The 25354-nt window shown below is 43.9% G+C and overlaps 1 protein-coding gene across 1 annotated transcript; it reads right to left on the bottom strand.

The window, feature by feature from the left end:
- Positions 1-171: 171 nt before the first annotated feature.
- On the bottom strand, positions 172-23811 carry LOC100195512 (Follistatin-related protein 1). The gene is made up of 11 exons (NM_001140541.1): positions 23761-23811; positions 23588-23644; positions 11551-11652; positions 11207-11336; positions 10903-10938; positions 10348-10478; positions 9464-9582; positions 4515-4627; positions 3373-3483; positions 3006-3106; positions 172-2183 (listed from the first exon to the last, which is right to left on the bottom strand). The coding sequence occupies exons 1-11, from the start codon at positions 23761-23763 to the stop codon at positions 2142-2144; spliced, it is 945 nt and encodes a 314-aa protein (NP_001134013.1). The 5' UTR covers positions 23764-23811; the 3' UTR covers positions 172-2141.
- Between the last annotated feature and the right edge of the window lie 1543 nt (positions 23812-25354).

The following is a 25354-nucleotide window of genomic DNA, read 5'->3' as shown; positions in this document are numbered from 1 at the left end:
TGTATACAGGCACTCCGCATTGCGTCGTGCTAAGGACAGCACTTCGCCGTGGTATATTGGCCATATATCACACCCCCTCGTACCTTATTGCTTAAGTATCCAAAGAACACACGCATGCACACACACATTCAGTCAAAAGTGTATCAATAAAAATGTGCTTAACCATTCCAGTACGTCTATTAAATGTATTTATTGACATGTATAAAGCTTGCATACCTTTTTGACAGTACAGTAGTCTTAATAATCAACAGGGAGTAAATGTTTTATTAAAAGTCTACTGTAACAGCGAACAAAGTGAGATGGTATTATTCTAAAAGTGAGACAATAAAACATTACAAACAAAAGAAACACGGGCTTTTAACTTCAATTAGATCATCCGTTTGGCATGGTTTCATAGTGACAGCCATTGTTCTCAGAGAACGACAGCAGGCTGTCCCATAGGTCTTAGTGAAAATTTAAGGCACTGAATACCACACATTATAAAGACATTGAAGTGAGATCCACCACATTCAAATATTGACATACAGGACATACAGCTCTGAACAAAGAAAGGAAAGCTCAAGTCTATGCTGTGAACCTACTTTCTAAAAGTTACTACACATACTGTACTTCAGGTATCTTGCATTTGAACTTTGGTTTAAGTAATGCCATCTAAAATGTTTTTTAGAGGTTGTTTTGGCAGTTTTTCCCAATCCTTGAGCCTAACAAAGTCATCCAATCAAAGCAACTATATCCTGAGAGACCGACATGCATCAGCTTCCAAAATAAATGAATTGCAGTACTGTTGGCAAAGCATGCACAGATTATGTATGTCTCAGACGGACCAGACAATTGTGTACTTCAAACCAGTAGGAGGGACCCATAGAACTGGAGTACTTGTGTTATCAAGTACTATTAGTACTATTAGTTAGTCCATATCTGCGGCATCCTTGAAATATTTCCCCCTGAACATTCTACAATTGATCAACTTTATTGCTGGGTTTGAGAAGGAGACACAAGCATTATCACAAACTCTCCTAGCAATACAGTACTGTCACTACAGTGATTCAAACAAGCACCATCTATGTGTTTTGGTAGCCTGGATCCATACCGAATTCTTCAGTTTCACTTCACAATCCCAAAAAGTATCCAGGCTAGTGTTTTGGCATTAGATTCATTTTATGGCGTAATAACTCTACAACCCCATGATAGAAAAGCCATTTGTAAATAGATGGACAACATTACCTCATCAGTGTAGACATGTAGCCTACAGATTGAACCCTAGCATCATCACTTTACCTTGAAAAAGCAGGAAACCCTGCACACATCTAATCATAGATTATTGTCATATTGTTGGTGCATAGACCAGAAAATAGAGATGGAATACATGTTCTTGTCTAAGACTGAGTGCGGACACTTCATTTTCCTTTTCCTAACAGATTGAACCCTGGCACCATCAGATGTTATGGGTCAGTGGGTTTTACTGTATATATTACAGATATGATATGAGTAGTTATACTGCCAGGAAAGTGCAATCACACTGTTGATGGATTTACAATGGTATTCAGGTACATTTACAACTCAGCCATGTGTTCATCTTTCATGTGATTCACTGGCCCTATAAAATACTCAGGTGTCTGAAATAGCACCCTGTAAGGTCAATGCATCTGATAAGGCTTTCTCGCTGAATTGCTTATCCTCTGTGATGTGGTTGGTGTGTGTCGTGGCAACAATGAAGTCATTTTCGAGCTAAAAGTTGTTCTTTACAACTTGTGCTTTCTTTAGAGCTCTTCTTCTCTTTTCTACAGATGGGCTAATTTGACTGACAGAAACAACAACAAAAACAACAAATGAACTAAAATGAATACAACTATTAATCCACCACTAGGTGATGGGGATTCTTACCAAGGCTTGGGAGTGTCACTCAAATAAGATAGCAGTACTGTGTTTGTAGGTACACACAATTCAACTAGTCTCCCCTCTACACAATAATATTATAATAGACATTGGTACAGTTTTAAAAAAATCATAATAATTAACATTGTAAAATATAAAAACTAAAAACAAGTGATGCATTTCTTTAGCAACAGTACAAGCTCCAAAGCTTCAGCCAGATAGTGATTGTTGATGGTGGGACTGAAGGAGGGCTCTCTCGCTCTCTCTTAAATCTCCTTAGTGCTCACTTTCATCTTCTCCACAGTTTCCTAACAGGAGTTAAATGAACAAGATTATTGGCTACTGTAGTACAAGTACCGTTATGATACACAGTGAATACAGCATGGGTTCATATCGTTTTTCCCCCTTTAAAATACATTAGCTGCTCGTGATTGAGCTTGCCTGACACAATGGAACCATGAAATAGTCCCAAATGTGCAAACACCGCCCTTCTGGCACCTCAAGCAGGCTCAATCAAATGCTCCTAGTACTAAAAAGAAAGCAAAACCTGTCTGATGTACAGTATAGATGCAGCCAAAAAAGCGAGACATACCTAGAAGCATGGGCATGTAAACTATGACAAATATAGGCCCTGATTATTACAGTAATTGACTCATAAAGTTCTAAGTACAGGTGTGTGTGTGTTGTATAAGTACACAGCCTCATTGACCTATACTGTAACTTAAAGGGGCAATCCACAATTGAAACAATAACACTTCTCAAGTGTTTCGGTTAAAAGCTGAGGGATGGGCTGGAGAAACCACTCTCAAATTCATAGCCAGTGCTATGGATGTAAGGACCGACCATCCATGATATCAGAATTATAGTTTTAACCATGTTTTAAGGCTATACAATGTTTGTTTACATTTACTTTGCTTACAAACATTGGAGTAAAACAAGCTTATATTTTGGGTTCGGATGAAGTGTGACAGTTGAACTAAGCTCATGAGGCATTTACAAACTATACTCTTTAAGAATCAATGGGTACATATCATTCATTTCTAAGTCCAAAAATTGATGTAGCAACTGCAGATTGCCCCTTTAACAAGTAGAAGTGAAACGTCATGTGCTGTTCATGGTGCCAGACTAACCTGATGTTTGTTGAGCTCAGCCACTCTCCGTGTCCACTCCTCCTCTGTCATCTCCTGGTCAGCACCTTCAGTCTTCTCCACAGCAGGCACCTTATCTGTGCCTGCAGGGAGGGAGAGAGGAATAGAGAGAGAGAGAAAAAGAGAGAAAAATAAAGAGAGGAGGGGGGACAGAGGAAGCGAGACACAAGCCAATATGAACAGAGATAGAGAGTAACAACGAGGGAGATAAAGCGAGGGAAGAGACAGACATAAATAGAGAGAGCGAGAGGGAAAGAACATAACTAATCTTAGCGCAGAATCCCCTCACACTATGACCCAGATAAGTAAGGGCCTACTATAACGGCTGGTGTGAGACAGCTAGTCTCACCTTCGCAGGTCACAGCTGTGCAGACCCAGTTCCCACAGGCACAGACACAGCGGTTACACTCCACCTGAGTCTCTGCCCCATCCTCATAGGTCTCATCCTCCAGGGCACACTCTACAGGAAGCAGGAAGTGGATAACAGGAAGTAAGTGGACATCACAGGAAATTACATGTTGATCAGTAACAGCACAGAGTTTTCAAACCCAGAGATCAAAGTGGTCAATACTTTCGGGAGTGCCTTGCGGAAGCAGTCTCAACGGACAAGCCCAGTTTTGGGAAATCAGTAGGAGAAAATTCTTCCTTATTTGTACATTTTCTTTAAATCTATAGACACAACCTACAGTAGATTCGAGCCAATGTTTGAAGCTGAACATGTCATTACTACCACTTTGTGAAAGTGACAAACTGACACGTTTTAATTTTCATCAAAAACAACTTTATATCGAAGGAATGCTTTTGATTTGACAACCTGCACATGCAAAGTTTGGCACAACACGATCGTTAGGCCCGATGACGTGTTTCTGCGCATAAACTTAGATAGCTAACGCTGCCATGACATCGCCTACAAACGTAATCTGGGATATTTATTGGAGAATGTAACGCCCTGGCCATAGAGAGGGGTTTTTGTTCTTTATTTTGGTTAGGCCAGGGTGTTACATTGGGTGGGCGTTCTATGTTCCTTTTTGTATGTTTTTGTATTTCTTTGTTTTGGGCCGTGTGTGGCTCCCAATCAGGCACAGCTGAAGCTCGTTGTTACTGATTGGGTGTCACACATAAGGAGCATGTTTTTCCTTTGGGTTTTGTGGGTAATTGTTTCTGTTTTGAGTATTTTCCTAACAGGACTGTTTGCTGTTGTTTTTGTTCATTTTTGTAGCGTTCTCTTGTTTTTTGAATTAAAATTCTAATGATGAACACATCCTCTGCTGCACCTTGGTCCCCTCTTCCAGACAGCCGTTACAGAGAAGCAGTTTCTGGAAATCTCCATGTATATTTTCTTTGGTAACAGTATTTTATTTATGAATGTGTCTTTTTTGGTGTGTTTTTAAAATGGTCTAATAATCAAATCACATTTAAAAAAACGTAAGGATTGAACATTGGACATAAAAAAACATAACAGGAAGATACTGTATATGGTGTAAGTCTTACTTCTCTCTGGTGGGTTGAAGCCAGGCTTGAAGCAGTTTAGGAACTCATCAAAGCTCAACTTCCAGTCCGTGTTCTCATCTGAGAGCTCGATGAGGGCATCCACACACAGGCTCCTAGTGACCAACAGGAGAAGTGTGGGAATTAACAATAGGGCCAATAAGACACAGGAGGGAAATAGAGTAAAACAGACTACTGTTACCCTCATTTCACTGGAGCTAATGTATATACACTGCATTGACAAAACATTATTGAGTTGCACCCCAGCCCCTTTTGCCCTCAGAACAGCCTCAATTCGTAGGGGCATAGACTCTACAAGGTGTCAAATGCATTCCACATGGTTGCTGGCCCATGTTGACTCCAATGCTTCCCACAGTTGTGTCAAGTTGGCTGGATGTCCTTTGGGTGGTGGACCATTCTAAATACACATGGGAAACTGTTGAGCGTTGAAAAACCCAGCAGCGTTGCAGTTCTTGACACAAACCGGTGCGCCTGGCACCTACTACCATACCCTGTTCAAAGGTATTTCTGTTTTTTATTTCTAATACATTTGCAAACATTTAAAAAAAATGTTTTTGCTTTGTCATTATGTGTAGATTGATGAGGATTTTTTTAATTTCATCCAATTTAGAATAAGGTTGTAAAATAACAAAATGTGGAAAAGGGGAAGGGTTCTGACTACTTTCCAAATGCACTGTAAATATTACTCAATGTTCCTAAGACTGGGCCTAAAACAAACCACGCCTAAACCAAACCATGCCTTACTATTTTGTTTTTGGCATCTTTTAAAACTAATACATTGGAATGACAATGACCACAGGAGTTGGCAAGACAGCACAAACAGATCTGGGATCAGGCTAATGCCAGTCCAGTTGCCCTTTAACTCTGGTCTATCTCACAGATGACCCCAGATAGCCAGCCGACACACATTGGGAGGAAGGTTCCACACATGAATGAGAGTTGATACTGCCCAAATCCCCGTGGCGCTCTATGCGCTTGCTCCCAGACCCATGATGCATGGGAGAAGGGTATGGTCCCACGGGACAGCCAGTGTGGTGCCACTGAGGCCCAGCCCAATTGCCACCCACACCCACCACCACTTCCCATCAAAACAAGCCGCCTCACCATAACAGAACTGCCAAAACAGCACTTTCAGCCCACCCAAATCACCCATCCCCCTACCCCACCCCTGCCCCCGTACACCCTGTCTCGAGGTCACCATGTAAACAACTGTGATATAACAAATCTACATCACTCATCCTAGTCTCATCAATTACATTCTTTGATGATTCCATACAGTCACAACTGTAGAAATCTACAGCACACTCGCCAAGACTGCAAAGGTGCAGCAGGGTGATTAGACACTAACAACTGAACAGTTCAACATCGGACTTAGAAAACTTTGATAAGGGCAAGAACTGAACAACTGAATTCTACAGAATGTGATTAGCATATATTGATGTATTATACAGGTTGCCATTGCTTCTGTATACGTTAGTTTTATATCAATATGGCAATAACTGATTCACTGAAAGAACTCAATCAAATACTTATTAGCAGTGCAAGCAGTAGCTTCATCATGGCCTTTCCATTGCTTTCAATTGCTCCATGTACTTAATTAAATTAGTGTTAGTCCCTGAAAAATGGCTATTTAACTTATTTTGAAGTTAAGTCCCTGGTTAGGTGCTGGAAATTAAAACCCTGTTCATTTTCTTAGGGAGCTCATTAAGTGCTGAGCCCCACTCATAATATGAGAATGTGTTGGTGGAGATAGCTTCTCTTCTCTTCAAGCAGCAATTGAGAACAATGATTGCAAGGTACAGTCACTAGTCTTTTTAGTAAGTACTCTTATTCAACACAGAAATACACCGAGATATAAATACACCGAGATACTGTCACGTCCTGACCAGTAAAAGGGTTATTTGTTATTGTAGTTTGGTCAGGGCGTGGCAGGGGGTGTTTGTTTTGTGTGGTTCGGTGTTTTTTGTTTATGTTCTATATTTTCTATTTCTATGTGTTTATTTAGCTTTTCTATTTCTATGTTAGTTTTGGCAATGACCTCCAATTAGAGGCAGCTGGTTGTTGTTGTCTCTAATTGGAGGCCATATTTAGTTGTGTTTGTTTTCACTTGTGTTTGTGGGTGGTTGTTTCCGGTATAGTCTGTGCACCTTACTGGACTGTTTTCGTTGTCTGTTTATTTTGTGATTAAGTGTTTTCTTTAATAAATTAAAAAGATGAGCACTTTACCCGCTGCGTTTTGGTCCCCCTTCAACGACGCTTGTGACAGAACCACCCACCAAAGAAGGACCAAGCAGCGGAGGAAGGAGCAGCAGGAGAGCTATTTGGAATCACGGACATGGGAGGAGATCCTCGATGGTAAGAGTCCAGGGAGCCAGGCTGGGGAGTACCAGCGCCCGAAGGAGGAGCAGTCAAGGAATCAAGCGAGGAGCTTGACGCGAGATTCCGGAGAGAGGTACTGGCGGAAAGGGCACGAAGGAGCACCTGTGCTTATTATGGGGAGCGACGGATTAAGCAAGCACCATGTTATGGGGAGATACGCACGGTATCGCCAGTGCGCAGCTACAGCCCGGTGCGCTTGGTGAAAGCTCCTCACAGGCGTCATGCTAGAGCCAGCATCGAGCCAGGACCAGCGACGCAAGTTGCAAGCAACAGACCGCCGGTGAGGGTTCATGGCCCAGTGTATCCTGTTCCTGCTCCTCGTACTCTTCCTCCAGTGCGCCTGCCCAGTCCAGTACCTCCTGTTCCTGCTCCTCGCACTAGCCCTGAGGTGCGTGTCAATAGTCTGGCGCCTCCTAAGCCAGCCCCACGCATCAGGCCTCTAGTGCGCCTGCCCAGTCCAGTACGTCCTGTTCCTGCTCCTCGCACTAGCCCTGAGGTGCGTGTTACTAGGCTGGCGCCTCCAAAACCAGCCCCACACATCAGGCCTCTAGTGTGCCTGCCCAGTCCAGTACGTCCTGTTCCTGCTCCTCGCACTAGCCCTGAGGTGCGTGTCAATAGTCTGGCGCCTCCAAAGCCAGCCCCACGCATCAGGCCTCTAGTGCGCCTGCCCAGTCCAGTACGTCCTGTTCCTGCTCCTCGCACTAGCCCTGAGGTGCGTGTCAATACATTTTAACATTTTAGCCATTTAGCAGACGCTCTTATCCAGAGCGACTTACAAATTGGTGCATTCACCTATAATATCCAGTGGAACAACCACTTTACAATAGTGCATCTAAATCTTTTAAGGTAGGATTACCTTATCCTAACCCAGGTATTCCTTGAAGAGGTGGGGTTTCAGGTGTCTCCGGAAGGTGGTGATTGACTCCGCTGTCCTGGCGTCGTGAGGGAGCTTGTTCCACCATTGGGGTGCCAGAGCAGCGAACAGTTTTGACTGGGCTGAGCGAGCGGAACTGTGCTTCCATCAGAGGGAGGGAGGCGAGCAGGCCAGAGGTGGATGAACGGAGTGCCCTTGTTTGGGTGTAGGGCCTGATCAGAGCCTGAAGGTACGGAGGTGCCGTTCCCCTAACAGCTCCGTAGGCAAGCACCATGGTCTTGTGGCGGATGCGACCTCACTAGCCAGTGGAGAGACTGAGGAGCGTGCGTGGGAAGGTCCAGACGTCTGGAAGTAGGGGTCTGCCGCCTCCAAAGCCAGCCCCATGCATCAGGCCTTCAGTGCGCTGTCCCAGTCCAGAGCTTCCGGCGACAGTTCCCCGTCCAGAGCTTCCGGCGACAGTTCCCCGTCCAGAGCTTCCGGCGACAGTAACCCGTCCAGAGCTTCCGGCGACAGTTCCTCGTCCAGTGCTTCCGGCGACGTCCTACAGTCCAGAACCGACAGAGACGGCCTACAGTCCAGAGCCTGCAGCGACGCTCCTCAGCCCTGAGTCTCCAGCGACGCTCCTCAGCCCTGAGTCTCCAGCGACGCTCCTCAGCCCGAGGTCTCCAGCGACGCACCTCAGCCCAGAGCCTTCAGCAGTGGTCTACAGCCCTGAGCCTTCAGCGGGGGTGGGCAGGTTAGAATGGGGACTAAGCCCGGAGCCAGAGCCACCTCCGTAGTTGGAGGATTGGGGGGGGGTGTAGCACGGGATCCGTCGTTGCGGTGGCCACCCTCCCTTCCCTCCCTTTAAGTTTGGGGTTCATTTTTGTGGGGTTTTTGTTTTGAGGTGCATTTGGGGTCTGCACCTTGGGGGGGGTACTGTTACGTCCTGACCAGTAAAAGGGGTTATTTGTTATTGTAGTTTGGTCAGGGCATGGCAGGGGGTGTTTGTTTTGTGTGGTTCTGTGTTTTTTGTTTATGTTCTATATTTTCTATTTCTATGTGTTTATCTAGCTTTTCTATTTCTATGTTAGATTTGGCAATGACCTCCAATTAGAGGCAGCTGGTTGTTGTTGTCTCTAATTGGAGGCCATATTTAGTTGTGTTTGTTTTCACTTGTGTTTGTGGGTGGTTGTTTCCGGGATAGTCTGTGCACCTTACTGGACTGTTTTCGTCGTCTGTTTATTTTGTGATGAAGTGTTTTCTTTAATAAATTAAGAAGATGAGCACTTTACCCGCTGCGTTTTGGTCCCCCTTCAACGACGCTTGTGACAGATACCAATATGTTGAGAGACAAACAATCATGATGTTGAGACTACTTGAAGTGAATGCACTGCACTAAGCAAATATCTGTAAGTAACACATGGCATTATATGTCTAAACATTTCAACGTCTGGAATTTAGTCAGGACCATTATGATATGATTATAAGACATTATAATCAGGTCATACTTGCTCATGATTTACAATGCATTATCAATAACCTTTAAAATGCATTATACCTGCAGGCTTTACGTAAAGTGTTACCCGATTATGGTCTGGGCTCAGTGAGAATCAACCAGTGGGCGCAGCTCATCTGAGCTGGTCTGTGATGAGTGACAGCTGTGCGCTACTGACTCTGGGCCAGTGGTCGGGCTCACCTGAGCAGGCGGTTGTTCTCCTCGTCAGCATATGAGGTAATGTTGATGGCTGTTTCATTGTGCTGGAGGAACTTAAGGAACTCAGTGGAATCCAGCTGGGAGTCTCCATTGTCATAGTCCTGTAGGAATATTCATTCATACATTTTTAATTTGAGCCTATGCGGATGCAGGAGATGTATTTTTTTTTTGAAGGAGTGCAGTTCCACCACTCTTTAGTATGATTATTTTTGCTTTATTGAGTATGAAAATAAATGGTGGAGATGACCATCAGAGCTCTATGGGCTTTCTGTGAGAAGTGTTAACCACACAGGCACACAGTGGGAGATGATCTTGACTCTTTGGGGGGCCAGAGCAGGAGAGCTGTTGTATAACTGCTGTTATGTGTTCAAGTGCTGGGCAGTGGGAAGAATGTTAAACAGTCTGTTCTTGCTGTGGGGCCTTTTCTATGCTGTGAAGCTTGGCCCACAGGAAAAAAAGAAAAAAAAAACTGACAGAGGGGGAGAACTCGGCGAACTTTCAACAGATTCTGTCTCAGTAGAGCTGCTGCAAGTGAAATGTATCATTCTGCTGCTTACGGAGTCATTAAGTAGTCCATACATGCTAACGGATTGTAACCTTAGCCGTTTTATTAAGACGAGGACAGAGGAGGACTTTCTAGAAGTACAGGACTAGAAATAAATACAACTCCATTCCACTTTAAATAATGTGAGCAGTTCGGTACTTTCCCCTGCAGTTTTCCATTATTTTACAACAATAGTTAAACTATGAAAGTATCATTACCTCTCCATACACACACACACACACTGGGCCCACAGCCACACACACACACCCACACCTACCCACCCATCCACCCAACCCCACAAACACGCACAAGTCCGACCTACCTTGAAGTACTTGAGCAGGGTGTCGGAGAAGTTGGAGCCCTTGGCGAACCAGCCGTCAGGGACCACCTCATTCTGCAGCCACTGGATGACCCGGCTGCGCAACTCGTTCCTGTTGGCCAGGTAGCACACGACTACACAGGCAGAGAGTTGAGAAAGTAGAGAGGGTCAGTACTGCAGACAGCTGAATGATTATACAGACTCGCTAATATTTACCGCGTGTTTTTACTGGAACTAAATATGTGAGAGTACTGCTGTTTGTGTGTGTGTGTGTGTGTGTGTGTTGGGGGGGGCTGGGTGTGAGTGTGTGTGTGTTGGGGGGGGCTGGGTGTGAGTGTGTATGTGTGTGTGTGTTGGGGGGTATGGGTGTGAGTGTGTATGTGTGTGTGTTTCCCTTGAGCGCATAGCTGTCGTGTGAAAGTGTAAAGGAATATCCAACAGTGTATCTTCCACAATGCATGCAAGGACAGTATAAAATGAACATACTGCTATTATTAATAATTTATTCATTAACCTCTCTGAGACAATGGGCCTCATGACCTTGAGCAGTATACTTACTTGGGCTAGCAGCAACAGCTTTGTCTGTCTTTTTCTCTGAAAGAAATCACAACACAATCAAAACAACTGCAAACACTTCGCTTAATCTCCTCTTTATTGCAGAATGTTCCTTGGAACACAGAAATAGAATTCCCAGAACAGACTTTCCATTCAAGGTAATGCTCTGTGATGGGAAGACCAGCAGTCATATTGAGTGTACATATGTGTTTAATTGAAATGTGCATTGTCTGAGGGGCTTTGTCCATTCTAATAATATATTTCTATGCCTTAAGACAACCTGGGGATTCTTTTCAGGGTCCCCTACCTTCACAGTGTCCGTCGTGGTACACCTGGATCTTGAGGCCGGTCAGACAGGCGTCGCGGTGGAGCTCACAGTGGTTGCGGTACGTCTTACCGTTGCTGCCACACACAGAGCGCTTGTGAGGTTTGCATTGCTGAAGACAGAAAGAGAGTACACATGTTTTCAATCTGTGCAGTGAGACATTTGGTCTTTGCCAGGAATGTGTGTGTGTGTGTGTGTGTGTGTGTGTGTGTGTGTGTGTGTGCGTGCGTGTGTGTGTGTGTGGGTGTGCGCGTATGTGTATATGTGTTTGTGTGAGCGCGTGCATACATGCATGCCTGTGTGTGTGTGTATAGGCTAAGACTCACCTCGATGCACAGGCAGGAAGGTTCCCCTTTCTCTGTCACAGCACACTCCCTGCCAGCCCCACAAAATACATTGGCACACACCTTGGACTTGCTCTTCCCCTCCTACAGGGACACAGAGACACAGAAGACATGGGAGATTATACATCTGATGCCTTCTACTTGTGTGATGATGTCTATAAATACAAATGAACATCTCCTCCCGCAAAGAAATTGAGATTGCATTCCACTTCTTACATGCATTCTTGTAATCTACATGACCAGAAAGATACGAGGAAACACTAAGGAAATTCATAAAAATTAACAGTAATAAGTAATAGGGAAGGGTCCTTCTTTACTGCCGTAAGTAAATACAGAGCGATCTCATTGAAGGTGGCCATCGCCATCTAGTGTTGCCTAAAATAGCTAGATTTACAGGTATAACATTTGACTGGAATGCAGTCATTTTAGGTTTATTTGAGCAATATGCATTATTATACAATTCCTGAGTAATGTTAGATTTAGAAAACGGGTGATTTTACTGGAACCTGGTCTACTTGACTTGAGTCAGATTGTATTTGAAAAGACTGCACAATTATATCAATAAAATAATATAATGTTATTGACATTGATAATTTTCTGCTGTGATCACAAGTTACTCACTGGCGTATCAGACAGACAGACAGACAGACAGACAGACAGACAGATAGATGTGTATACCGTTACTGTAACACCCTGATCTGGTTCACCTGTCCTTGTGGTTGTCTCCACCCCCTCCAGGTGTCGCTTATTATCCCCAGTGTATACATTCCTGTGTTTCCTGTCTCTCTGTGCCAGTTCGTCTTGTTGCCATGTCAACCAGCAGTTTTCCTTGCTCCTATTTTTGCCCAGTCTCTGTTTGTTTCTAGTCCTCCTGGTTTCGACCCTTGCCTGTCCTGACTCCGAACCCACCTGCCTGACCACTCTGCCTGTTCTGACTACCAGCCTGCCTATCCCCTTGTACTGTTTTTGGACTCGGATCTGGTTTCTGACCCCTTCCTGGCCTGACCTCGAGACTGCCTATCGTCTGGTACTGTTTGGACTCTGACCTGGTTGATGAACTCTCGCCTGTCCTCGACCTGCCTTTGCCTACTCCCTTTGTTATAATAAATATCAGAGCTCCACCATCTGCCTCCTGTGTCTGCATTTTGGTCTCACCTTGTGCCCTTATAATTACGTTCTGTTTCAGATGTCTTGATATACAGTATGTTACATTTTAAGAAACACTATGTCATTTCAATATATATAGATTTTTACACTCAAACACATAGACACCAACATCGAGAGAGAGAGAGAAGTGTGTTGCCCTTTTGTCTGCTATCTAAATCCCCCAGACTGCTATCCAGACCCTCAGTTGCAGATGGAAGTCTGAACAGCCCCGTTGACCTGTGACCTTTCATTCACAGCGAGGGCCGCTAAGCCACAGTGACTTTAGCATAACAATGTTTCGGCAAATGCCCTCCCACACGCATAGCGACACATGTTCTCTCAGCCAACGCAGTCAGACAAAAGACACCCACAATTTTATAGGGCAGATGGTAGACAGACAGACACCGGACCAATATGTCATGGAGTGTCCAGGTGACTGAAGAACACAAACAAACCCACACATACACTATCGTTCAAAAGTTTGGGGTCACTTAGAAATGTCCTTGTTTTTGAAAGAAAAGCACATTTTTTTGTCCATTAAAATAACATAAAATTCATCAGAAATACAGTGTAGACATTGTTAATATTGTAAATGACTATTGTAGCTGGAAACGGCTGATTTCTTCAAATGGAATATCTACATAGGCGTACAGAGGCCCATTATCAGCAGCCATCACTCCTGTGTTCCAATGGCACATTGGGTTAGCTAATCCAAGTTTATCATTTTAAAAGGCTAATTGATCATTAGAAAACCCTTTTGCAATTATGTTAACACAGCTGAAAACTGTTGTTCTGATTAAAGAAGCAATAAAACTGGCCTTCTTAAGACTAGTTGAGTATCTGGAGCATTTGTGGGTTTACAGGCTCAAAATGGCCAGAAACAAAGAACTTTCTTCTGAAACTCGTCAGTCTATTCTTGTTCTGAGAAATGATGGCTATTCCATGCGAGAAATTGCCAAGAAACTGAAGATCTCGTACAACGCTGTGTACTACTCCCTTCACAGAACAGTGCAAACTGTCTCTAACCAGAATAGAAAGAGGAGTGGAAGGCCCCGGTGCACAACTGAGCAAGAGGACAAGTACATTAGAGTGTCTAGTTTGAGAAACAGACACCTCACAAGTCCTCAACTGGCAGCTTTATTAAATAGTACCCGCAAAACACCAGTCTCAACGTCAACAGTGAAGAGACGACTCCTGAATGCTGGCCTTCTAGGCAAAGAAGAACATTCGTGAGATGCAGAAAAAATGAAAAGATGCTGGAGGAGTGCTTGACGCCATTTGTCAAGCATGGTGGAGGCAATGTGATGGTCTGGGGGTGCTTTGGTGGTGGTAAAGTGGGAGATTTGTACTGGGTAAAGGGATCTTGAAGAAGGAAGGCTATCACTCCCTTTTGCAACGCCATGCCCATACCCTGTGGACGGCGCTTAATTGGAGCCAATCTCCTCCTACAACAGGACAATGACCCAAAGCACAGCTCCAAACTATGCAAGACCTATATAGAGAAGAAGCAGTCAGCTGGTATTCTATCTATAATGGAGTGGCCAGCACAGTCACCGGAACTCAACCCTATTGAGCTGTTGTGGGAGCAGCTTGACCGTATGGTACATAAGAAGTGCCTATCCATCCAACTTGTGGGAGGTGCTTCAGGAAGCACGGGGTGAAATCTCTTCAGATTACCTCAACAAATGGACAACTAGAATCCCAAAGGTCTGCAAGGCTGTAATGTAGGATTCTTTGACGAAAGCAAAGTTTGAAGGAAACAATTATTATTTCAATTAAAAATCCTTATTTATAACCTTGTCAACGTCTTGACTATATTTCCTATTCATTTTGCAACTCATTTCATGTACGTTTTCATGGAAAACAAGGACATTTCTAAGTGACCCCAAACTTCTGAACGGTAGTGTATATAACATATGGCACCAATATGTTATTATATTTTCTATGCAAATATGAGGGGGTTCTAATGGGGGACTGTAGCCTGGTGTCACAGATGGCATAACTGGGGGTCAGAGAGCACCAGCTGCCTGAGCCTTGTGACCCCCGACCTCTCACAATTGATATTTTGGGGTATATTATTAGGATCCCCATTAGGGTCCACACAGCCGCAGCTGCTCTTCTTGCCAGGCCACACAACCCTACTTAAGTATTCCAGGAAATGATTAGTAACAATCATAACTATCTGCTGGTATGTCATTGCTTGGCTGGCATGTGTTTTGAGATTTTCACAGACAAAAGATATGAAGCCTTGTGTAATCTCTCTCTCTATATATATCCCTCCTTATAGAGACATAATCACTCTTTTATACATAAGCTAAACAATCAAGAGGGTTTGCGGTTTTTTGATTCTATTGGTTCCATTGAGCTAGGCAAGCCCAATCAAACCCAACATTTGAAATTCTCTTGAATACTATTTCAATCTAGACCTGACCCACACATGTACGCACTGGCATGTACAGTATGTGCACACTCTAGCACGCAGACACACACTGTACGATATGCAGGTCAGGCAGAGACCCCCTGTCTCAGGCATGTTATTTTCATTAGCCCACGTGAAGACTTATGGCAGGGTCGGTCCGCAGGCCAAGAGCTGATGAGAAAAAAATACTTCCATCTTCGAGTTGTCTAACGGAGGAGCTGTACACACATCAACACACACACACTTGAACACACACACATATTTGCATTCTCAGCTGGAGTGTCTGGTCTGGACTGACTTCTCTCTCTGTGTGCCCAGAGGGAGATGGATAGCGTGAGTGGAAGACAACAAGAAGAAAGACACTTCAGAGAAACGAGGGCGCAAACATTCCCCTGCAGAGCCAAGATGAGGAATTTGGGAGCATGTCCAACCTGTGTCTCTCCCATCCAATCCTAACTTGTTTTATAGGGCAAAGTCAAGACACTGAAAAAAGAAAGCTGGAAGTCAGGGGCATACCAAACCATTCATGGCTTTAATAGCGCTAGAAGAACCAATCAGTTGGGGAGAGAGCCTTCCATCTGTTATCAAAGGAACCTAGTTTCTAAATGACCTACTTATCTGGGTATAACTTAACTCCGGCTAACCCCAAATGCAACACACTCACATTGACCTAATACCAAAATCCCTCACTTTTTGGTATTATTTTTTGTGGACAGATTTTGGGCAGAGTAAATGCTCTCACATTGCCTCTTCCTCTCTGGTGTATCCAGAGAGCTACTGGAGACCCATAACAGAGACGGAAAAGGAAGCGAGACACCCCAATCGCTGTTTTTTTTCTTCCGTTGTTTTTCTGGTGCAATGAAAGTCACTGAACTAACGAGACCAGACCCAGCTGCTATTGCATTGGTGTCTATGGGAGACCGAAATTTTTTTCCCCAATGGTAAACAGCCTGAGTGAACTATCTTCATTTATCCACCATCTTTGCCCATATGGCTCAAACAGAGGAAGTGAGTGTGAATGGACTGTGAGCAAAACATAACGGGTATACAATTCTACACAACACTGCCTACATGGCTTTCCCAATAAAAAATATTCTGGCTCCACCAGCACCTTCTGAGGTGACTCAGGGGAAGATGTTAAAATGGCTACACAGGTATAACTGTTTCTGCTCTTTATTTCACAGCCTCTTTGGATCTTTTGGAGGGAGAGGCCTAGAAGGGGCCAGGCAGGAAACATGAAACAGTTATTACATTAGCAGAGAGACAGACAGCAAACATGGGTTTGGTCTGGTCACTCCACAGGGTGAGGAGAGCAACTGTGTTCTCCAACCGTGGTAAATATTCAAACCAGTGCCAAGACTAAAACTCCATGATTGAGTTATCACTTGGGATGTACTGTAGTGGGGATGACCACGACTTACACTAAACTCCAAAGACTAATGACTACACATTGGCAGACAACCAAAGGTACATTTATTGGATATATGTTGGATAATGGTATTTTACAGACAGAATGAACTATAAGGCCAACACCAAGTTTTTGTGAGGTTCATACCAGCAACACAGAGAGTTACTAGAAACCCAGAGGCCTCAAACACAGGAAGTGAGTGTGGACGGACTGTGAGCAAAACGCAATGAGTGCACAATTCTACACAACAGTGAGTGATCACTTTGGAGAAACCTTCCAGCGCCCAGCTGTAGACAAGAAACAGACCTAGTCCCAAAAACATACAAACACGGTTTTCTTCGATTCAAACAAAGGACGTGTCACTTTCATCATCCTAATTGGCAAATAAACAACAATGTTAAGGTTTGAGTTCTAATAAACTATTACTGTATTTAGGCCATTAAGATGTCATATTGGAAGAAACTACTCTCTCCTTTCTGTTCAGTGTGTGTGTGTGTGTGTGTGTGTGTGTGTGTGTGTGTGTGTGCGTGCGTGCGTGCGTGCGTGCGTGCGTGCGTGCGTGCGTGTGTGCGTGCGTGCGTGTGTGTGTGTATGCATGGACTACTTTGGTTGAATAATGGAAAGATACTGTTCAACGACAAACCAAAGTCACACCCTAGGTGTAACTTCAAGATCCTTTGTCATCAAAGCTTCAAAAGACTTTACATAAAATGTAATTGCCAATGTCATACTTTTCTTTGAAAGCCAGTAAAAAGGCTGTAGAGGCTGATTATACTCTATGACTAATCTTTCCAGCTGGCTGACTGCTGAGACCTTTAATTCTGAAGTTGCTTTCCAGAAGAGGAGTGTGTGTAATGTCTATACTTCATACTTCACCAAGACCCAAATCACTGGGCCCACAGTGGACTGAACATATGAGTCACATTAGTCCTTTGCAATCAGACCAAAAAAGAATTGAGATGGAGGTAGTGGAAATGTTGTTTTTGTACCATAGCCTTGTCTCATGTAAGGCTGTGTCTATGGCTATTGGGGAAGAGGGCCTTATACATCTAAACAGAAGGACAAACAGCAAAGAAAGGCCTCTTGTCTCCCTGCAGAGAGAATATACAGGTAACTGGCAACATAGTATCTTAATAGAGCAGAGCAGAGCCAGAACAGTTTCAAAGCACCTCGGCATGAATTCTACAAGTGTCTGGAACTCTATTGGAGGCATGCGACACCATTCTTCCACGAGAAATTCCATCATTTGGTGTTTTGTTGTCGGTGTTGGAAAACGCTGTGTCAGGCGCCAATCCAGAATCTCCCATAAGTGTTCAATTGGGTTTAGATATGTTGACTGTGACAGCCATGGTGTATGGTTACATTGTTGTCATGCTCGTCAAACCATTCAGTGACCACTCGTTGCCCCGTGGACGGGGGCATTGTCATCCAATGGGGGCATAGCCATGGTAGCCAAAATAATGTTGCCCCTGGCTAGCCGTTAAAAAAACTATTGTGCTGTCTGGTTTGCATAATATAAGGAACTTTAAATGATTTACACTTTTAATTTTGATACTTAAGTATATTTTAGGAATTACATTTACTTTTGATACTTAAGTGTACTTAAAACCAAATACTTGTTGACTCTTAATTAAGTAGTATTTTACTGAGTGACTTTCACCTTTACTTGAGTCATTGATTATCCTTGATTTTTCCAGCACATAACTTGAACTACATGGAATTGCAGAACAACTTCAAACTTGTCTTATCCATCTACATAGGATCATGATTTTAGTTTAAACTACACACACACACATAAGTCAATTACAATCAGTTAAGTCGTGCCTCAATAAGTGTGTCTAAAGTGAACAGCATTCTTTCCCTCTATATCCCAGGTCAGGCCCAAATGAGAGAACTCACCCCACATACCAGGCATTCCTGCCCAGGCCAAAGGCCTGATTCGGGGGACTGCTCACCCAGACAAACCCTCTGACTTCCAGTGCCATGGCTGCTCGCTCCAGCTGTGCTGACCCATTTAGCACTTGCAGAGCCCAGCTCCTGCTGCTAAGCCTGCACACACTCACACACACACACGAGCCAAACAAACGAACGCACACACAAACGAACAAACGCCCTCACACACTGGAATGCTCTCACCCATGCATGAGCGCACACAAATTTCAGTGAAGGGGAAAAAACTATGCAATTACATATCGGGATATTATTTTTGACGATATATTCTATCCTATCGTTTTAACAACATTGCAATATTATTTTTGTGCTAGTTTGCTGTACCTGCGCCAAAACATTCCTCCAAAGCTTGTTCTCCATCTTCTTTCTAAATAGAGAGCCCATTTGTTTTCAGCACTTTAATTTCCATGACTGATCAAAAACTAATTTGATCATGGCTGTCTCTTGTCTGCATCAGATGGTGAGCAATATGTTTGGAACACCGAATCGCAATAAAATCACAGTATCGAATTGCATTACATATAGAATCGTGAGAATCGCAATACATGTCCTGATAATATCGTATCGAGGGGTCCCTGGGAATTCCCAGGCCTAATACACATGCACGCACAAGGGTCGGAGCTGTGTGTGACACCCTCACCATGGTGGGAAGTAAGCTGCTGTCGGGAGGGTGAGGGAGGTGGGGGGCCATAGATTTCCACATGGGGGGGTCAGAGGGCTCTGATCATGGAGGAGGTGACCCTGTGTGGCCCTGGCTTGTAAGAGGACATCTGGCCTGAGGTGGCCCAGCTGGGAGTGAAACTTTGTAACCTCCATATCAGTCTTTATGAGACTTCTTCGGGAAGAAGCAGCTGCTTAACCCCAGGTTTTGTGTTCACTACTTACGAGACAGAGTCGGGATTAGAAGGCACTAGCACAAAGTGATTCTTTGACATGTGATTCTTTGACAAAACCTCTCAGTTTTAGACCCTGACTCAGGCATCAGATAGGTCAATAGGTACTAATAATAGTCGCTGTGCACCCTTAAAATGGTACCCGACAAAGAGAATTGAATCAACGCATACATATTTCATCATGTAATGAACCCCAGTTCTTTCTAAAGCTGGCAATGAGTTTTGTTCCACTTTCTTGTTTTGTTTTGCGTTCCCAACAAGCAGTATGCTTGCATAAATAAATAAAAACTTGGATTCCCTGAACATTTCGTTAGAGCGTCCTGCTCGGACAAAAACACGCGTTTCACATTAAGCTTTACAGAGCTACGAGGGCGTTAAGGTGGGCAGTGAATTCCTCCCAGGCTCTCTCACGCCTCGGCTAGCATCCAAAAAGGCCAGCTTTCTAACCCAAGAACTCACATCCTTTTCCTCCACTCACACATTCAACCTGAGCACTGACAACTCGATTCCGTGTTTTAAAAACTTCAGATACAAATTCTATTTGAAAACGCTCTTTCTGATTCTCCCTCTTTTCCATTTCTCTTCACAGATCTTCTGGGAAGTTGCGTCTGTAACAGTATAGCTTCCATCCCTCTCCTCGCCCCTACCTGGGCTCGAACCAGGGACCCTCTGCACAAATCGACAACAGCCACGCTCGAAGCATCGTTACCCATCACTCCACAAAAGCCACAGCCCTCGCAGAGCAAGCGGAACAACTACTTCAAGGTCACAGAGCGAGTGACGTCACTGATTGAACCGCTATTAGCGTGCACCCCGCTAACTAGCTAGCCGTTTCACATCGGTTACACGTCTGCATTTGCAGTGTCCTAGCTGCTGCTGTAGAACTTATTCTCTTTATTTGTCTGTCGCTCTAAAATTAGCATTTAAATAATTCCATGCATTTAAATTAGAATATTGGTAGATGCATTTGCATCATGCATTATGTATTAAAATCTTTCATTAATGAGATTTTGGAGGGGTTATAAATAGGCATTCCACAGGCTCGCATTCATTCTTTCATGGTCTCTGACAAATTCATTCATTAATTCATTCACTGTATTAAAAGTGATTGGTTTAGATAGAGCGTCTCGTTCCTAACGGCTGTTTGAACCAATAAAAGCCAAGGTGATGTCATAACAAAAGGCGGGCTCTAACAGCCTAATCAGCCTATAGCCTTATTGTTTCAAGTTCGATCTCATGCTAGGTGAATGGAATGCCATTACAATGCTTCTCTCATCCACCCAAAAGCCTTGTATATACCATCTCCCATAAATCCTTGGGAAGCTCAGTCCATTCAACTCCTCTCCCCCTAACTGTGTATAGCTCCCTCCTCTCCCCCGTCCTCCCACCCTCTCTCCCCGGCTAGTCTCTCGACTAACTCTCATCGCCTATAACACTCTCTCCCACTCTTGTTTCTCACTTCTTCATCCCACTATCTCTCTCCCACCCACTTTCTTCCTCCCTCCTGTCTCAATCTCTTCTTTTTCTGTCTATAACTCATCTCCCTCTCCCCCCTCTCTTCCTGGCTAGTCTTGGCTGGTGCTGAGTGGTGTCATGGCAGAACGGGTTTGTTCCTGTGTTGCTCTGTGCAGGCGGAGAGGGTGAGCTAATGGCTGACAGATGTTTTAGAGGAGGAGGAGAAGGAGACACACTCTAGGAAAAGGCATGCATTCTTAAGCAGAGCACTGTTCCAATCACACACTCTTGAGGAGGGCCAAACTAGCACACTTAATAAACGTATAAACTGCCATGAACAGTTATAAACCGTTATAGACCATTGTGTTAATACAAGACAACCTTGCTGTAAATAGCCTTTCTGCCCTACAAGGTTGTGTTTATCAGTTGGTGGTTATGCACTCATTTGCGCTGTGTTCCTTATCAGCCGTCCAGGCAACAGCTCCAGTCATCCAGACCACATTTTGAGACTAATTGCCCCCTAATAGGGCTAGAAATTGGCTGGTTTTCTCTCTGTCTCCTTCTCTCCCCCCCCTTTTTTCTCTCGCTCTATGAATCAGGGAAGCATGCCAGGGAGAGATTGAAAAAAAGGCAGAGACAAAAGATAAAGAAAGAGAGGGGGAAACCTTAAACTGGCGTAAAACACAGTGAAAAGCTTCAACATTTCCCTTAATGAGCTTCACAAGCTGCTCTGTGTAGGAGAGCAAACAAGCGTTTCCACTGAGGGCATTGAGGATGGCTCTGAAGTAGTGGCAGAAGTGAGGGAATGGGTGCACTGCACCACACCACACGCCTGTCAACCACAACCACACACACACACGCACGCACACACACACACCATAACCATGTTCACAAAACAAGAAGGGAGAAGGGAGGGAAAGAGAGAGAGAGGCAGTTGGATCTCCTCATTGTCTAAGGCTTAGCTGGCTCCTCAGCCATCACACATGCCTGTCAGATCCCAGCCTGCTCCACTCTGACCCCTAAACCATGAACCCTGGCCTTCAATGTAGGACCGGCCCAAAGGACATACAGCAGTAAATTCAATCTGGTGAAGGATAAACAGCCACCTTGGCTCATATCACCATTATGGGCATCATGGTACTGCCTACAATGCTTGCTTTTAGATTATAGAAGGACTGTGCTCCCCGTCAGTAGCTGGTACCTAAAGCTATTTTTCTTTCAGACAACAGTCAAAAGGTTATGGAGCTATGCCCTACTTCCAACAACACGTTGATTTTCCATTCTGAAATCTATAGAAAATGGCTCTGTCTGGGTATCCTTTTTCAAGGGCCTTTGCAACTAATACAGCTTTTAGTTTGACAGATTTGACATGTATTCCTCTAGTGCCGTTACATGTTCATGTCCAGGGTTGGATAACTCAGTCCCCCTGGCTGTGAATGAACTAACAGGCCTGGGAGGGCATGGATGAAGCAGGTCTAACTGTACACAGCTGAGACCATGTCGACTGTCCGTGTCCACACTAACAGATTACAACTGAAATGAGGACATCTGAAATACCAACCTAGTTTCTGCTTGGAGCAGCATGTTTAAAAAAAACAAAAAACATATTCAATGATACTCATTCACTACTATGATATTCGTTGCTGTCTGCACCACAGTATAACCTGGAGGGAAACAGGTAGGAAAGGAGGCTGGCTTTGAAATGAACCTTTAGAAATCTAAACCAACAACTGGGAGAATCCAGACAGATAGAGCAAATTGATTGAACACAGCAACCACTTTTCCTCTTTCTTCCTTGTCAAGACTGCAAGTCTTTGTATGCTGAGGTCTAGGGCATGTTCTCTGACTCAGTGTACATGCGCAGCTAGATGAGGATATAGACACACACAGGCACACACACACATACATCCAAATATAGAAGATGTGGCCCCAGGGCTGTAGATGAAAAGACTGACACATCTGCCATCTGCGTTTGTCAACACCTATGAGCTGCCAAGCTGTGTATTTCACAGCTGTTTAAACAGGTAAAGATTGTTTAAAAAACACACACACACAAATACATAGTAAAAAAAAAACACCTGGAGTCTTTCATTGCAGGGCACTGGTAGTGTGTATGTGTGTGCATGTGTGTGTGTGGGTGTGCACGCCTGCCTATCTGCAGTGCTTGTGTGTGTGTGGTTGAGGTGCGGCAACAACAACAAAAAAATCCTCATTGGCTTTCTCAATTGTCTGTTATATTGGTCTATTTTCTCTGGGACCATCAATCACCTCTCTGGCCACCGCAGCACAAGACCAGTTCATTAAGAAGTGCCATGAACCTAGCCAGAGCCTCCAACATGTCAACAACACTACACTGGTGGTCAATGACCAAAGTGCCCACCTCTACAAACAACTGTGAACAACTGTTCCTGCATGGCAACCAATCAGAAGTAGTTTACAGGAAACGGGTGAATGTTGACATTGCATCTTTGAAGCTGGACAGATGTGCAAGGCTCTGCCTCTTCTTTTTCTGAACTCGTTGTCTTCTTTAAATTACTATGTTTAGTTATTTATATAAAAACGTACACACATCAGACTGTCCCAAATTAAATTTACCAATCAGACAAGCACGTTACTGTTGGATTATGTACAATTGCCAAATAATTAAAAAGTATACTTTTGAGAAAAAAAGGACAACATTTGTCGACAGACTAATCGTCCTCTAAAGCGTATATATATTTTTACATCTAAATAATAAAAAGCATTTACCTCGGCATGACAGCAAACGACTGCGACTAGTAGACATACAAGGACACTTCGAAACATCTGCAGAGAACACAAATAAGACAGTTGCTTCAGTGACGGCCTGACAGTCAAAACAAAACTGAAGAAACTTGAGTATTTATGAAAACGAAGATGTTTTCCTTTTTCCAAAAACGTACCATGTTAGCGGGTGATGACCCAAAGGCAGAGGAGAGACGGCAGTGTCCAGACCGAGACAAAGGAGGATAGGAAAATTAGATTGGCGAAATTTGAGCACCACGAAGGAATTTCCCCAGTCTGTCTCCCCCCTCTCTGACTTGGCCAATAGCGCTCGAGGCACTCGAAGCGCGACTGTGCAACAGCAGCAAGAAGTGAAGTGTTCAAGGATGGACAGATGACGGGGAGAGAGTTGATTCAAAGTTTCATGTTATCCAAAAATACATGTGCCATCCATGGTTCCTTAGTTGATTTACTGTGTAGCCTACAGTTGAAGTCGGAAGTTTACATACACTAAGGTTGGAGTCATTAAAACTCGTTTTTCAACCACTCCACAAATGTCTTGTTAACAAACTATAGTTTTGGAATATCGGTTAGGACATCTACTTTGTGCATGACACAAGTAATTTTTCCAACAATTGTTTACAGATTTTTTCACTTATCACAATTCCAGAGGTCAGAAGTTTACATACACTAAGTTGACTGTGCCTTTAAACAGCTTGGAAAATTATGAAATGGCTTTAGAAGCTTCTGATAGTCTAATTGACGATATTTGAGTCAATTGGAGGTGTACCTGATGTATTTCAAGGCCTACCTTCAAACCCAGTGCCTCTTTGCTTGACATCATGGGAAAATCAAAAGAAATCAGCCAAGAAAAAATGTGTAGACCTCCACAAATCTGTTTCATCCTTGGGAGCAATTTCCAAATGCCTGAAGGTACCACGTTCATCTGTACAAACAATAGTACGCAAGTATAAACACCATGGGACCACAAAGTCGTCATACCGTTGCCGTACTTTGGTGCGAAAAGTGCAAATCAATCCCAGAACAACAGCAAAGGACCTTGTGAAGATGCTGGAGGAAACCGGTACAGAAGTATCTATATCCACAGTAAAACGAGTCCTATATCAACATAACCTGAAAGGCCTCTCAGCAAGGAAGAAGCCACTGCTCCAAAACCGGCATAAAAAAGTCAGACTCCGGTTTGCAACTGCACATGAGGACAAAGATTGTACTTTTTGGAGAAATGTCCTCTGGTCTGATGAAACAAAAATATAACTGTTTGGCCATAATGACCATCGTTATGTTTGGAGGAAAAAGGGGGAGGCTTACAAGCCGAAGACGACCATCCCAACCATTGAAGCACGGGGGTGGCAGCATCATGTCGTGGGGATGCTTTGCTGCAGGAGGGACTGGTGCACTTCACAAAATAGATAGCTTCATGAGAAAGGAAAATTATGTGGGTACATTGAAGCAACATCTCAAGACATCAGTCTGGAATTTGAAGCTTGGTCGCAAATGGGTCTTCCGAATGGACAATGACCCCAAGCATACTTCTAAAGTTGTGGCAAAATGGCTTAAGGACAACAAAGGCATGGTATTGGAGTGGCCATCACAAAGCCATGACCTCAATCCTATAGAAAATTTGTTGGCAGAACTGAAAAATAATTCATGGTGGTGGCTAAGCCGTGTGCTGACCGACCAGCAGGAGTGGGCAGTGGTGGAAGCGGTGGAAATGGTGAGGACCAGGAATGACATACTGTACAGCTGTACGGC

This window comes from Salmo salar, chromosome ssa16, assembly GCF_905237065.1.
Source record: "Salmo salar chromosome ssa16, Ssal_v3.1, whole genome shotgun sequence".
Taxonomy (NCBI): Eukaryota; Metazoa; Chordata; class Actinopteri; order Salmoniformes; family Salmonidae; genus Salmo; species Salmo salar.
This window is presented reverse-complemented; position numbering and strand designations above follow the sequence as displayed.